The 16,906-nt window shown below is 35.2% G+C and overlaps 1 protein-coding gene across 1 annotated transcript in view; it reads left to right on the forward strand.

Annotated features, from left to right (window-relative positions):
- Positions 1 to 16,906, forward strand: part of LOC109064509 (alpha-actinin-3-like) — a 30,968-nt gene that overhangs the window by 4,803 nt on the left and 9,259 nt on the right. The window contains exons 2-14 of the mRNA XM_042726740.1: positions 5,248 to 5,362; positions 6,548 to 6,667; positions 7,348 to 7,434; positions 7,551 to 7,638; positions 8,386 to 8,464; positions 8,945 to 9,026; positions 10,340 to 10,425; positions 10,673 to 10,765; positions 12,475 to 12,705; positions 12,939 to 13,086; positions 14,098 to 14,248; positions 15,322 to 15,430; positions 15,604 to 15,744. Of these exons, the coding sequence (XP_042582674.1) occupies positions 5,248 to 5,362; positions 6,548 to 6,667; positions 7,348 to 7,434; positions 7,551 to 7,638; positions 8,386 to 8,464; positions 8,945 to 9,026; positions 10,340 to 10,425; positions 10,673 to 10,765; positions 12,475 to 12,705; positions 12,939 to 13,086; positions 14,098 to 14,248; positions 15,322 to 15,430; positions 15,604 to 15,744 (1,530 nt within the window). The remainder of the gene's footprint in view (positions 1 to 5,247; positions 5,363 to 6,547; positions 6,668 to 7,347; positions 7,435 to 7,550; positions 7,639 to 8,385; positions 8,465 to 8,944; positions 9,027 to 10,339; positions 10,426 to 10,672; positions 10,766 to 12,474; positions 12,706 to 12,938; positions 13,087 to 14,097; positions 14,249 to 15,321; positions 15,431 to 15,603; positions 15,745 to 16,906) is intronic.

Consider the following 16,906-nt stretch of genomic DNA (forward strand, 5'->3'; position numbering starts at 1 on the left):
ATTTTACTAATACAATTACTTGTATTACTCTGACATTGTGTATGCTATTTTTTTAATCATTTTCATTGTTTCTTAAATTGTGTTTCAAAAAGTTGCAATCAATTTGCTTTACATTTACCTTATATAATATTTTAAAATGTCTATAAAAGTCTCATCTGTGTGTGGCTAGAAAATATAAATCACATATATCGGTTTTTAAAACTTTGATCTTAATTTGCATTTTTCAAAGGCTAAGCACTTATTTAATAATTTTTGAAAAGGAAACAGATTTAGACTCATTTTTGACAGTCATTTTTTATGAGTTTCGAGTCCTATTGTGTATTAGTCTCATTTCTTATTTTTGCATTATTCTCACAGAGAGAAAGTGTTTCAGAGGGCGATTGAACAAGCGGGAGAGATTGTGTGGTCAGATCAGATGGCAGTTGCTATTCCAGAAGCTGTGGCCATGTAGGGCAGCGACTATAAACTACCAGAGGGACACACAGGCCTCACGACGGCTTTATGTGTGTGTGTGTTCAAGTGTTCGGAAATTTGTGTGTTTAGGTTTATGTATATGCAGTTTTATATCAACATTTGCTTCACTTACGAAAATGGTAACACTATGGGTTTTTACAGACATGTTCATACATGCATTACCAGGGTGTTGTTTAAAATGCCTTTCATGACCTTGTAGATTCTGGGGAATATGAATAGGTTAATCATATGGTACCATAGTATAGCCATCTAATACCATTACGCACCATGATACCCCTACTGTGCTTTTTGTAAGGCTTGAGTGTGATGTTAAGGTGATATTTTAAGAATAAGCTGTAATGTGGTCTCTGGTCTTTACAGGGACTGTGTGTGTGTGTGTGTGTGTGTGTCCATCTGCCCAACTCATTACTGAGGAGTCAGTTTAAGTGTGATGCTCTTTCAGCTTTCTGTAATGCAGGAGATTTGTTATATTTATTATTCACGTTCTGCTATCATGTTAATTCCTTACAATTAGTATAAATTCATATATACCTGTATAACAAGTAAATGTACCCTTCAAAAATGACAGCTAAAAAAACAGAATTAATTGTTTATTCAGAAATGTAAATAAAAAGAAATAATAATTTACACACATGATTTGCCTGTTATGGGCGCATTCACTGTTATTGACATAATGCTTTTTCACTTGAAAAATCTGAGTTTTTTTTTTCTCTGAGCTGCAATCTTAACTATGAACAACATTCTCTGCTCTAATTACACCTTTAGAAGCAGGAGAAGGCAGATTTTTGACTGTAGATGAGGTTGCCATAGTAACTCACAAAGACAAACTTAGTTTTAAGGAAACTCATTCAGTAACACACACACACACACACACACACACACACACACACACACACACAGAGTCTTCCTCACGTTGAATCCTCAGCCGTCGTCAGTCACATTTCTGTGAACCCATTAATGAGTGCTGCCGCAGTCGATAAATGTCGAAATGTGAGATGTCAGGTCCTAGCATGCCTCAAGTGTGTGTGCTGGGTGACTGAATGTTGCTGCCTTGTCATTCCTTTTAGATGATTTCAGATTTTCCATTCCCATTAACATAATTTAGCATAGAGTCGCAAGAACACATTGACCATGAGACATCATAGACACTCGGTTAGTCGATGTTTTGAAGGGTTGCCAGATCTGAGTGACAAAACTAGGTATACTTTATTTATTATTTAATTATTATTATTATTATTAATTCCACTCCCATACCAAAAATGCATATTTTACAATCACCATTATGCATTAGACAAAATCATAACTTGAAAATCACTATATATGTTAATAATAATCATAAAAACAGTCCTACTAGTGTGTTCCCTCACAAAACCAATAGCACAGTTTTATCATTGGAAGAATATAAAATAAAAATATTGTATAAGCTTTAGTGCTTCATTTGCATGACTCTAGTTTATCATGAACGCTTCATGACTTTCATTGTGAGTAATAGTATATTCACATGAAGCGTTGGACACTTGACGGAGGGCATGTCTGAAGCTTGGTAGTGACACGATCGTCATATTGACCACAGCCAAACACATTACTTTTCTGGTGTTGCATGAACACGATTGGCTAGTATCTGTGCTAAGAAATTTGCATAAGGTGAGCTGATTGGCTGACGCCTGCGTTGGTGATTGAAAAGTTGACAATTTATCAAATTTTGCTCCGAGCAATGGCAGTGGCACGACACAACAGACCCACAATACTTTTTTGTGTCTAACAACATGAGATGCAGAGCTCAGGTATGGGTTTTAAAAATTCAAAGCACAGAATGCCTCCACTATGTTGCTGTAAAATAAAACCGTTGCCATGCCAGCTTGCTTACTATAAACAAAAGCTCACAACGCTTGCCCCGCCTCCGGGGTCTTCTGATTGGTCCACTGTTTTGGAACTGACATTGATCAGCGGCACTTCTTGTAAAACTTTAACGGTCATACACTTCTGTCTAGCGCATGTTTAATGCTGTGACATATGTGAGATGTGAAAGAAGAGAGATGCTAATCCAGCATTCAAACACTAGGTGTTTACAAGTCCGTAGTTTTCCTGCATAATTGGGCTGTTTTTATACTGCTGCTACACATTTATATTTATTTATTTTTTAAACTGTGGGTTGAAGCGAAGCCCCCGTTAATTTGGAGCAATTTTGATAGTCATTTAACCCAGAATGCAATTGGGTGGGTTTATTTTGTAGACCTGGCAACCCTGCTGCCTAGCGCACATTTAGTTAAAACAACAATGGAAAAGTAGTGCAGTAGAATACAAAAAAACACCTTAATTATGATGCCATTCACACATAACGTGTTTGCCCATTAGCTGCGCAAACCTACGCTGCATGAACTGCTTATGACAAAAAAACAAAAAGAGCAGCTGAAACCTATATTTAATTCTGTCTCCAAGTGTGAATAAAAATAAATGACTCTAATAACAGCTTAGTGTACTTATTTAAAGTATTATATAATATATACACTTGCACTGTTGTCTTAGCAACTGGCTAATGGCAAATTCATTTGCAATTGATTTAAAATCTGTGCAAAATGTAGAGGAAAGTCAGCTGAATTTTGCTGAGTGGGATTTAAATGAATTAAGAGCAGTTTTGTCATCAGCATTTGTGAGAACTAGTCCTTGAAGAACGTAGATTACCTTTTGTTTTTTATTTGCTCATCAGTTCAGTGTGTTTTCTGATGCAGTGGGTGAAATAAAATGTCAGAAATCAGTGGTTGTGTATGTGAAAGGTTAGCATCAGGGAACTGTTTCTTTGTCCCCTGTGGCCTCGTCATCACGATCTCGTCATTGTTTTCCCTCCTCTGACAATTACCTCCATCGAGCGAGTGAACGAGAGAAAGAACGAGCTGGAGAATGAATGGCAGCCGTCCAGACAAATGACAAGCTATTAATACAATCCTAGCTGCTTTATTTACTCACAATTACCAGGAGCTTTTTTCCAGCTCGCTGATCGGCTTTGATAAGGTGATAATTCCTCCCCACTAGAGGCATTAGATGAGCATATCTGCCTGTGTCTGTGTGTGTGTGTCTGTGTGTGTGTGTTTGGCCTGACCTGTCCACTACATTCATACAGACTTAATGAATGTGTTGCTCTGTATTTACACTGAGCACAGTGTGGCACATGAGCGCATTATAAGGATATTTAAAAGAACAGTTTGATCAAATGAACAGGTGAACCTCATTCATAACCTCACAGCTGAGCTCTAATAAACAAGTGCCCTTTAGATCTCTCTCGCATATATTTTATTGCTTTTTAATGTGTTACCAAACACCTCACTGGCGTACATGATTCTGATTGGTCAGTCAGATTCAAATATTCAAACATCTATAAAATCAGCATTTATTTATTTTTACACACATAATACATGTAAAACATGTCCATGTATTTGTTTATTTGGTTAGTAGCAATCTATTTTTTTTTTCCCTAAATTGTTGAAGTTTATTTTATGCTAATCAGGCTTAACATTATGCGGTTGCCATCTGATCATGCATTATGATTTTATATATATATATATATATATATATATATATATATATATATATATATATATATATATATATATATATACACACACATATGTACTTAAACAAGCCTTGATTTAATCTGACAACATATATATTCCAACATTATACTTCTACACCTCAAATAAGCAGTGATGCAATAGGACACAACAAATTACAATGTTCCTGTTATAATGTGTTTTCACATTAATTCTCAATGTGAATTGAAGATTTATGGTGATTTGTTGGTGATGGGACAGAACTGAACAGGGTTTTTCTTTAAACACAACCTAACTAAAATACCAGTACAGTTCTGACCCTAGAGGTCAGTCATAATTTGGTTTGAAAGGTCACCTATTAAAGGGCTTCCCCAGCCATCCGTTGGGGTTTGGAGAAGACAGACATCTCCTCTCATGCTGATAGCGCATTACCTCACGTTTAAAGATCGACCCCCCACACAAACACTCATGCTGGTAACAGGTGGACGCTGGGAAATGAATTTACTTAACAGAGTGGAAGTGGCAGCTGCGTGCACTCACTGAGGGCTGTTATTTAAAGGCTCAGGGTTACATTATTGGCTGCTTATTTGTGTTTCGGTTCATTTTAGGGATGGTTTTTATACATGTGTGGAGGTTATGGCTGTTTGTGAGGTGTGTATGTTGTATCAGAAAGCTCATGAGGGGATGACCGAGCCTGTTGGAGTTGAAGCTCTCTTACTTTGCTCCTCAGGAATCCCTCTCTCTCAGCTGTGTCTCGGGTGTCCTGTGACATCCACATTTAGACTTGTCACCCCTCCTCCATCAGTGCTTCCTTCCAGCCTTTCTGCTCTGCCTCTTTTCGACCTTTCCATTTCCCCGTCATGTCTCTGTCCATCCATCTCCTCTCCGTTTTGTCTTAATGTTCCTTAAAGGCTCCCGGCGGTTCCACTTAAAGCCAAAGAGGCTTTCGCAGCCTGAACTTTTTTCAGTTTTTAGTCTCTAGTTCAGGGATTCACAAATGTTTTTGTCAGCTGAACCCCTTTAAACTAAAATAATACCTTGAATTCCCCCTGGGATATCACGGAGACCCTACAGATAATATTTATTTAAATATACTGTACCTAATATAGTTCTCACCACAGAACTGGTTCATGCATTTGAAATATATATTGTATTAATTGAAAATGATAGTTTTTTTTGTTGTTATTAAGGATAAGCATTCACTTAATAATCTGTTTTTGTCTCTCAGACGTTCACGGCATGGTGTAACTCTCATCTGCGTAAAGCAGGAACTCAGATCGAGAACATTGAAGAGGATTTCAGGAATGGCCTCAAACTCATGCTGCTGCTGGAGGTCATCTCAGGTATCGACGGGAGGGACACAGATCTATTATACTGATATGTTAGGATGCACTGAGCTAGTGGAGCAAATGTAAGGACAGAGACTGATATTTTAACATTGTAATTTCTGTTATTTTATGCCACAAGTATGAAGTTGTGTTGCTGCAACTAATTCAGCTGTGGTCTTGTACAGTCATATTTAAAAGGAGTTTGTGACTAGAGACTGAAGCAGTGAATGGAGCTCATGACTCATGTAAAGCTTATTTTATCCTCAGAGGACAGACGGCGAGTCATGCTCTACATTTGTGGTTCGTTTTCAGTACATTAGTCAGAATCAGAACTAGAACTAAAAAAAAAATGTGCTGCTGTCTGAACGTAAAATCAGAATGCACTCTTTTTACTTTCTTAATGCACATTTTTGGTCTTTTTAGGAGTGATTCATCAGTGCATTTTATTCCAAAGCAAACAAAATATGAGGGGTTGTAAAAAATCGGTTGCATCATTGACTTAAAGGTGCTGTATGTAAGTTTTTGACTCTACTAAAGCATAAAAATACCATAATATGTTTGCAGATATTTAAGAAACATGATAAGTTAACATTCTTGTTTATCTGAAAAACAATGCTACAGTCAGTTATTCTCTTTTGATAATGTGCGTTCAGGGCCTGAATGTCGGTCTTTGTTTTGGTTTGTGAAACCCGCCCACTGCCAGTTTACTCAAACGTATTTCAGCACCCAGGGTTGCCATTTGGCGGAAAACACAGCGTATTTAATTTCGTTCATCATCAAGTGCGCTCATTCCTGTTTGTGTCATCAATCTGGCAACCTTCATGTGTGTCAAGTCTGAGGAGGAGGTGCCGGCTGAAAAAACCCTCTCCAATATTTTGAATTTGGACTGCAATACCTAGTTCAACCACTCGGTGTCAATCCTACATACAGCACCTTTAAGTTGACTTAAAAGATAAGGCGTGCAATGTTCGAAAATGTTAAAATGCTGTCTTCTAAATGTGTGAATCTATTTTTAAAAATATTAAGCTGTTTTTTTTGACATGTCAAATATACACCAAAAGGTGTGCGATGGGGTGTTTGGGAAACCTGTTTGGAAACAGTCATTATGTGTGCAATTCCACTAGAGTTGCACACTTCACCGTCAAAATAATGATCAGTTTACCTCAATAACTGACATTGTTTGGTCTGACTGATCGGCAGGTGAGAGACTGCCCAAGCCTGACAAAGGAAAGATGCGTTTCCACAAGATCGCCAATGTCAACAAGGCCCTGGATTATATCTCTAGCAAAGGAGTCAAACTGGTGTCCATCGGTGCTGAAGGTGAGAAACTTAAACTATTACTACATTATTGAGACGTTTATATACTAACTAGGGCTGACAGTTTTGCAGTTAATTTAGTGCAATCAATTATGTTCAGTGAAAGAGAAATAAAGCAAATAGTATATTAATAACGTAATCTCTTTTCTCTGCAAATACATGATCATTTCAAAGTTTAGGGTTGGTAAGACTTTTTTTGCTTGCCAAGGCTGCATTTATTTGATGAACAATGCAGTAAAAACTGTAATATTGTGAAATATTATTACAATTTAAAATACATGTTTTATATGTGAATATATTTTTAATATATTTGAATACATTTGAAATGGTTTATTCCTGTGATCGAAGCTTAATTGTCAGCATGATCCTTCTGAAATCATTCTAATATGCTGATTTGCTGCTCAAAAACATGTATTATCATCAATGTTGAAAACAGTTGTGCTCCTTTTTTCAGGATTCTTTGGTGAATAGAAAGTTCAAAAGAAATATACCATTGTTTTACTGACCTTAAACTTTTAAACAGTAGTGTATATGTGACTAATCTGTGATTAAGTTTTATTTTATACCATTTAATTAATTAGAATAAATTTCAATATTTCAAATCGACAGCCCACTATAAACTAAATATGTAAACTGTAACAATATTAACCAATTCGTCCAAACTTCTCTCTCCTGCTCTGCAGAGATTGTTGATGGCAATGTGAAGATGACTCTGGGAATGATCTGGACCATCATTCTCCGTTTCGCTATCCAGGACATTTCTGTGGAGGGTACAAACACACATCTTTGTTGTGTCAGAGATACTGATGGACGTGACTGGTCATGTTACTAATTAAACACTCATTATGGCTTCATATGGATGGTTTTCTGTTGTGTGACTCCACAGAGACGTCTGCTAAAGAGGGTCTGCTGCTGTGGTGTCAGAGGAAGACGGCCCCCTACAGGAACGTCAACGTACAGAACTTCCACATCAGGTCAGAGTCATGATAGGACGACTGTTCAAATAGAACGTTCAGGACAGCATTTATTTGAAATAGAATCTTTTGTAACATCATTAATGTATTTGCTTTCACTTTTGGAGAAGTGAATGCATCCTTAATTAGATTAGATGTAAATATTTAAAACCAACTTCCTAATTGTACTTATACATGTAAACATAAAAAAACTTTTTTTTTTTTTTTTTTTTAAATGATCAAAATTAATTTACTTACAACTAATTTTTCATTTTTGAACCGTTTTTAATTTGTTTAATTTAAATTAATAACAATTTTACAAAAATAATTTCAATTCAAAATTTTTATTCAAATCTTGCATTAGTTTACATGCAAAAAAAAAAAAAACTTGACTAGTTAAAAACATTGATTTATTAAATGATGATTTAATAAAATTATTAATTAGGATTAATTTGGTTGATTTGTATAATAGTGACACTTTTACAATAAGGTCCCATTAGTTAATGCATGATCTAAAATGAACATGATTAATACAAATACAACTGTTTACTGTCAGCTCAGGTGTATTAAGTAATATTAACAGAAACAACTTTTCATTTTAGTAATGCATTAGTAAATGTTGAAATTAACATTAACCATTTTTATTAAATGCTTTTTGAAGTATGTCCCATTGTTAGTTCTTTTTAACTAATGTTAACATTTTTTTATTGTTGATTTATTTTATTCTGATGGTCAGGTTTCCTAATATGTTGTGTGTGTTGTTGTCAGCTGGAAGGATGGCCTCGCTCTGTGTGCCCTCATCCATAGACACAGACCAGACCTCATCGACTACTCTAAACTCAGAAAGGTGCTGCTTCTGTCTTTTCTACCAATCGCTCGCTCTTTATCCGCCAGTTTCTCTTCAGATATTTTACATGTATTCCCTGTGTAGAGTTTTATGCAAACTCAACACACAATGTTTTTTTATTTAATCCTTCAAACTCAAAAGGTTTATCCTTGAGTCCAAAGCTCTTGTTTAATCCAATCAGGTTATGATTTGCAGGCTCAAATGATTGATTCAGAAATCTCAAATTAGTATAAAACTGATAGTTTCTAAACATCTAAGATTGTTCTACAGTCATGTAATGTTATTTATAACATTAAGAAAATTATTAAAGGGTAAATATCAGACACTGTGCACAAACAGAGTACAATATAAGGCCTGAATCTCTTAAAAATGACAGTATGTGCCTGTAATGCCTTTTTTTTGTAAAAGTCACAGAACAGCTAAATGTGCGGTATTTATGGGAAGTGCAATAGAGTGAATGATTCTGTCGGTTCTCTGAAGGACGACCCAATTGGAAACCTGAACACTGCGTTTGAGGTGGCAGAGAAGTACCTGGACATCCCGAAGATGCTGGACGCTGAAGGTGAGTCAAATCAATCCTGTTCATCAGGAGGAGATCCTGTAACACACAATATAGGAGATTAACGTCACCTTTCATCTTTCTGAGTTTAATGCACATGTGCAGTAGCTGGACTAGAGGTTTTATATAATCTGGAAGTAAAACTTGAGCTTGCCTTTGACCTGCTTAGTTGGGCTTTAAAAGACAATTAATTAGTGCAGCCAAACGATTAATCGTGATTAATCGCATCCAAAATAATAGTTTTTGTTTGCATAATTTATGTGTGTGTGCTGTGTATATTTATTATGTATAAATAAATACACACACATACAGTATATGTTATGTCTATATTTATATTCATACAATTTATATTATAAATAAATATATTTAATTTATAAACATAAAATTTTTCTTAAGTTTATACATGCATGTGTGAGTGCTTATACATAATAAATATACACAGCACACACACATATATTATGCAAACAAAAACTTTTATTTTGGATGCGATTAATCGCGATTAATTGTTTGACAGCATTACAATTAATATTCAGTAATATTATCATTTCAGCTGCACTGATAATATTGGATGAGAGCAAAATATGAACTGAATTGAGTTGGATAATGATGTTATTCAACTGAACTAAATTAACACTGAACCGAATTAAGTTGAATAACAATATGCTTGCGTTCTGTTGAGCTGCTTTGGAGTTTAAATTGAATTTGTTTGGAAATTGATAAACTTTGTAACATTGTTATTGAACTGAATTGAATCAACACTAAACTATATAGAGCTGAACAATGACAACATTATGTTCTGTAGAGCTGCTATACAGTTGAATTTGATTCACGATTGATTAACTTTGCGACACTGTTATTTTAATGAACTGAATCAACATTGAACTATACTGAGCTTAATATCAATACTATTTTAGAGCTGAAATTCAATTTGTTTAATAATTGATGAATTCTACAACATTAACACTGTTATTGAACTGAATTGAATCAATATTGAACTTAACTGAGTTGAATAACCCTGGTGTCTTCTTCAGAGTAATTTATTAAATTTGTTTCATAATTGATTAACTGAATCAGCATTGAACTACATTGAGCTGAATGTTGACACTATTATCTTCTGTAGAGCTGAAACTGAACTTGTTTCATACATGATAAATGATTTTACAACATTAACACTGTTATTTTCCTGTTTCTGACTGTGTGAAACTGCTTTGTCACATTCTGTACTGTATTATAAATATGGTCATGATGACCGCAGACCTGCTGGAAAGGGCCTCTGGTTGAACTCAACTCGATTCTGTGTTTCTTTTTGTCCTCAGACATCGTCAACACCCCTAAACCTGATGAGAAAGCCATCATGACCTACGTGTCCTGCTTTTACCATGCTTTCGCTGGTGCCGAGCAGGTAAAAGTCACCACTAATACAATCAGATTTGGATTTAATTTCATTATTACAGTGTAAGATGTATAAACTGGGACCAGTTTGTGTAAATGATTGAAGAAAATTGATTTGAGTAATGCACTGAGCTTCCAGATGCTCTCCAGTGTAACGCAGAGTAAATGAAGTGAGGAGACTTGGATACAGGCGCATTAACTCTAAAATGAATTTGTTATGGCACTTAGTGAGCTGCTTGTTTTCTCCGTATCTCCAGGCCGAGACCGCGGCTAACAGGATCTGTAAGGTTCTGGCTGTGAACCAGGAGAACGAACGGCTGATGGAGGAGTATGAGAAACTGGCCAGTGAGGTGAGAGTCTTTCAGACGTTAATAACAAAAGCCAGTGGGATTGATTGGGACCAACAGAAGTTTATGATTGTTAGATGCGTTGTTCATCATGATTAACTTTACAAATGAACAGAACTTGAATTTTGAAGCATAAATACAACTGGCAGAAGTAAAAAGCTAAACATTAAAAACATAGATAAAATACACATTACATGCAAATATTGGTTGAAATAGTCAATTTCTATTAATTGTATCTGTTTTATATTAATAATTTTCAATACTCTGTTAAGAAACAACTTGAACCAGCTTAACCAGTCAGCAAACTGTTTTCTACAGGTCAAAATGTTAAAAAAACAGCTCACCACTAGGATGGTTGTTTTCAGTCAGATACTGAGTAAAATATAGGTTCCTGGAGTTTTTCTGGTGGTTTAACCAGTGCTAGCATTGCTAAATGGCTGTAGACTGTTGAAATGAACAGCATGAATGCACTTTAATAATTAGTTAATAATAAAAATAATTAGTTAATAATAAAAAACTTTTTTTGCCAAATGCATAAATGTAAAATATATCTACAGTTCCCATACAAAAAAAACGAATATATTTAAAAAATATACAAAAATTGCCAAATGTTTGATAAAATCGTTAAAAATATATTCATGTAAATATTTTTTCTACATATATATTTTTTGCATTTTTAAAAATGTATTTAAATTTACAACGAATATTTTAAAGCAGTTAAAAATTAAATCTGCCCTATATTTTTCATCTAAATAAAAAATACATTCACATTTCACATTTGAAGAAAAACTTTATTTGTCGTCTAAAAAATTTTAACATACACATTAAAAAAACAATGCATTGAAAAATTAAACATTAATGTAGCATTTTGATCTCTAGCTATTCCATCCACATTTGCATTTAGACTAAGTGTGGGCTATAAGATTTGAAATGTATTTTCTTGCCACTGAAATACATTTTAAAGTATTTTTTGGTATATGAAGTTTGAAACTAAATACATTTTACATTTTTCAAAAATATATTTTATATTAACTTTTATTTCCCAGCTGTTTACCTTCACAGACATAACCGACTGTTTTTGTAACTCGTGCGTTTTTAACGCAAACTTGTGTGTAAATAAGAACTTAGTTTAGTAGCTTTACTCACATGCTGTGACAGCCGCTTTCTGTCCATGTGCTTTGGATGTGTGCGCTCAGAAAACCGAAGATTAAACTCAAATGGTTTAAAACGCATGATTTCAGCGTGATAAACATGATAATCAGAACCAAAACAGATGTTTTTTAGCAGGTCCGAGCTGTAATGGCGCAGCTTTATTCTGGAAAAGGGGGCAGGGAGCAGCAGCTCATTTGCATTTAAAGAGACAGGCCTGAAAAACTGTGTTTCTGCTTCCACTCAAAATTTTCTAAATGATATAATAAATTATCTGTGGGGTATTTTGATCTGAAACTTCACAGACACATTCTGGGGACACCTGAGACTTATATAACATATTGTAAAAAGGGGCATAATAATCATCCTGAATGAAAATGTCAGTGTTTTTGTGCTACTGATGCAGACAGTACTGCATAATCACAGTATAAGCCAGCAAAATTAATGCCATCTAGGTGTATTCTCACTAGAGTTTGGTAACAGCCCTAATTTTGTTCCCTCTAAGTCCTACATCATGCCCATCAGTCCATCTCTCCGTCTCTAACTCCTCCATCTCTATGTAGTTGTTGGAGTGGATCCGTCGCACCATCCCGTGGCTGGAGAACCGCGTGGCAGAGCAGACCATGCGTGCCATGCAGCAGAAGCTGGAGGATTTCCGTGACTACAGGCGCGTCCACAAGCCTCCACGTGTTCAGGAGAAGTGCCAGCTGGAGATCAACTTCAACACCCTGCAGACCAAACTCCGCCTGAGCAACCGCCCGGCCTTCATGCCCTCTGAGGGCAAGATGGTGTCGGTAAGTCGTGCAAAACATCTGAAAAGTTGGGTTTCCCCCTCCGGTTGGTTTTTGACCCTTTTGAAGCATCTTCTGCACTTTGGTCCTAAGCATAGTTCTCAAATTGCACAACTTGTAACTTGACTTTATGAACAGCCAACTGCACTCCTTAGAAATTCAGCCAATCAGATTAATTGATTGCGAATTGGTTGCATTGAAGCTGATACAGAAACTGTCTGTTTGTCTGTCTGCAGGATATTGCTAACGCATGGAAAGGTCTAGAGCAGGTAGAGAAGGGTTATGAGGAATGGCTCCTTACCGAGATCCGTCGTCTGGAGAGACTCGATCATCTGGCGGAGAAGTTCAAGCAGAAATGCGGCCTGCATGAGTCCTGGACCACAGGTAACCATACTTAGTTTACACAAGAGCTTAAACATAACACATTAGCATTCCCATTCCCAAAAAATACATGATCATATTACACTTTTAAGAGCTTTACAAAAAAGAACCAGTTGCTAGTAAAACATCTACCATTGAACAATAAAATATGTGTGATTTTATGTTGCATACACTGCTATTTTCATATGGCCATAAAAACTGACACCAATCTGCCTAAATATGCTGTCAGATGAACACAACGTTTATGAATTTTGAAGCCTAAATACAATTGCCAAAAGTAAAAAGTTATATACTATAAAGAAACCACACCAAGGACACGCAACTCTTTTTCTCACCACCACGAAGTATCCAGCAACTCTTTACTTAAAATTAAAAAAAGTTAAGTTTGAGTTAGAATAGAATATGTATAAACACAACAAGGCTGTAAACGTGGATTAGTGAGTAGACTAATTTTACTATTACTATTTCCCCAAACAGATTTCACTGCTTTAAACATAACCCATACCAAGGATGTCAACAAAACGAAAGCAATTTTTTTAGCATTCCCGTTGCCAAAAATAATTGTTCATTTCACACATTCAAAAGCTTTACAAAAATAATCAGTTGCTATTGAAACATCTACCAATGTACAGTAAAATAAAGTGTGATTTATATGTTGTGAAAACAGTTCTTTTTATATGGCCATCAAACTCTGAGCTCGACACTAATCTGCTTTAATATGTGGTGATGATTACTGTTGTTCTGCAAATTTTTGTGGAAATCCAAAGTTAGGCTGTCAACATCAACACTAAGCATCCATCAGCTCTTTAAATCTTTACTTGAAATCTATAATTTGGAAAATGTGAGTCAGAATAGACTGCAAGAGCCTGAGTATAAACACAATGAGGCTGAAAAAAGTGAATGATGCGTTTTACTGAAAATGTATAAAATTTTGCCACATTGACCAGCAGAAAGCAAACGTTTTGAAATGCGCAGCCATTGTTGGGTTTTCTGATTTGACATGTCTGTTTGCAGGAAAGGAGCACCTGCTGTCTCAGAAGGACTATGAGACGGCCTCTCTGATGGAGATCAGGGCTCTGATGAGGAAGCACGAGGCGTTTGAGAGTGACCTGGCTGCCCACCAGGACCGAGTGGAGCAGATCGCAGCCATCGCTCAAGAGCTGAAGTAAGTTTCACTGGGTGCACCTCACAAAACCTTCCAAAAACATGTCCGGGATAATATTTCACTGCAAAATGTTGTATTTTGTATAAAAACAAAAAAGCCTATTTATTTATTTATTCAATTTTGATTTGCATGATGTTTATGTTAATTAACTTTGTTAATAAATTAATTCTTAACATTGCTTTTTAGTATAAAAACCTAAAAACGCATCTCTTCCGTCTTTATTTGACCCTCTAACTCTAGTACTCTCTACTCTAAATCTATTTTATCTATTTGTTTTTTATTTGTTTTATATAAAAAAAAAACACCTGACCCTCTAACACTTGCACTCTCTATTCATTTTCTGCTTGATTTCTTTAACCAAAAATTTAGCCTATGTATGTATATGTATTTGTATGTTGTGTGATTTGAAATAGAGCAGTAGAAATCAGCACTGAGAGTAACTGTCATTACCCAAAAAAGAAACTCTAAAGTAAAATGTTGCATTGCGGTACAGTAGCTGAGAATTCATATATATATAAAATAATTTAAAATATATATATAATTAAGTATTCTAAGTACACTTGGCTTGTGTTTACGTACCAGTATAATAAAACAACTATTATAGGGCTAGATGTTTATAACTAGTAAACTAACAGTAAATGTTTAAGTTCCCTTGTAGTATAGTTCACGGAGCAGTTTCAACACTAAAGAAAAACTTAAACGTTAAAGTTCACTACTGGAACACTTTAAAGTATATTTTTAAAAAGTAGGCCAATTTAGCCTGAAGAAGTATAGAAATAGTGCACTTATAAGTTTGCTACTAGTACATTCATATTAGTATACTTACTACATACACTTCAGATACTAATATGCAACATTTAGGCTTAAACAAGGTACAAGGGGTACCTTTTGAAAGGGTACCAGCTCAGTGACAACTTTTGTACCTTTTTTTTGAGAGTTTATGGAATACTACTTTCATTTTGGAGTGAAAACCTGGACCTTTCCATGAGGTTCAACATTTGAAACAGCAGGACTTATGCAGGAACTCCATACGGCTTTCAGAGGTGCTCAGATGTGTTTGTCTCTCTGTCTAGCGAGTTAGACTATCATGATGCTGCTTCAGTGAACACCCGCTGCCAGGGCATCTGTGACCAGTGGGACAACCTGGGAACCTTGACCCAGAAGAGAAGAGATGCTCTAGAGGTGCACAAGCACTTTACACACTCCAAACAAACTCATGCTGCACTGTGAAGCCAAATATTAGCTCCACATAATAAACATGCAACTGGAACACCAGTCATATATGTGAAAAAGGAAATTATTTGTAACTGTTTTTTACATATGACTCAAGCTGATTATTTTCTTTCATCCTCCAGCGTGTAGAAAAACTCTGGGAGACGATTGATCAGCTGTACCTGGAGTTCGCCAAGAGGGCGGCGCCATTCAACAACTGGATGGATGGAGCCATGGAGGATCTGCAGGACATGTTCATTGTGCACAGTATCGAGGAGATCCAGGTCAGCTGCATGAAGATTTATGCAAAAATTATTTACTGACTCTAGCTTCAGTCCACTACTTGTGAAGCTCTCCTAAGTGTTTGAATCAGCTTTGCTTGACAGTATTCTCAAGCAAGTGGTCATCCCTGTTGCTTGTTCACCTTTTCCTACCCAATTTCTTCATTCTGGTCAACTTTGAATCTAATATGCTTTGATACAGCACTCTGTGAACAGCCACCCCTTTCAGTAATGACCTTCTGTGACTTACCCTATTGGGTGTCAATAATCTTCTTCTGGACCATTGCCAAGTCAGCAGTCTTCCCCATTATTGTGGTTTCAAAGAACAAGAAATACCTGGAATTTATACTGTAGAGATGGTCATTTAATTAAACTCAAATGTAAATATTCTAATATTTAGAGGTACTGGATTTTTGACTCTCATGAGCTGTAAGCGCTAATCATCAAAATTAAAACAAACAAACAAACAAACAAAAAAAAAACTTCTGAAATGTTTTACTTTACATGTAATGAATCTAGAATATATGAAAGTTTCACTTTTGATAAATAGGAAAATATTTTTTTCACGATATTCAGATTTTTTTTAAGAAGCACATGTATGTATGTATGTGTGTATATATATATATATATATATATTTATAATTACACTAATTATAGTGTGTGTATATTACACTAGAATTAAAAAAATACAATTATTATTAAAAAAATACAATTATTTTATATTGTGTGTGTGTGTGTGTGTGTGTGTGTATATATATATATAAACAAAAAAATAAACTTGATTGAGATACACTGAAGAAAAGTACAATTGAAAATTTCTAAATAGATTTGGCTTATAGTTGTGATTACTATTATAATAATATAATATAAAAGTATAACAAAGTACAATATAAATTAGTTTACTAGTAGTTTACTATTAGTTTAATTCAAAATGTACTCTCATAAGCTAATAAATAGTTTGAAAGTATATAATTAGTAAACTAACAGTAAATGTACAACTTTACTTGTAGTATAGTTCACAGTGTTTTTGTTACTAGTGATGGTTCACTTCGCTTAAAAGTATACTTTTATTAACTAAAAAGTGGCCCTGTTTAGTTCCATGTACTTAAATCGTGCACTTACAATTGTTCTTTTGGTTAATTCATATTAGTATACTTACTACATA

The sequence above is a fragment of the Cyprinus carpio genome, chromosome B7 (assembly GCF_018340385.1).
Source record: "Cyprinus carpio isolate SPL01 chromosome B7, ASM1834038v1, whole genome shotgun sequence".
In the NCBI taxonomy this organism is placed as follows: domain Eukaryota; kingdom Metazoa; phylum Chordata; class Actinopteri; order Cypriniformes; family Cyprinidae; genus Cyprinus; species Cyprinus carpio.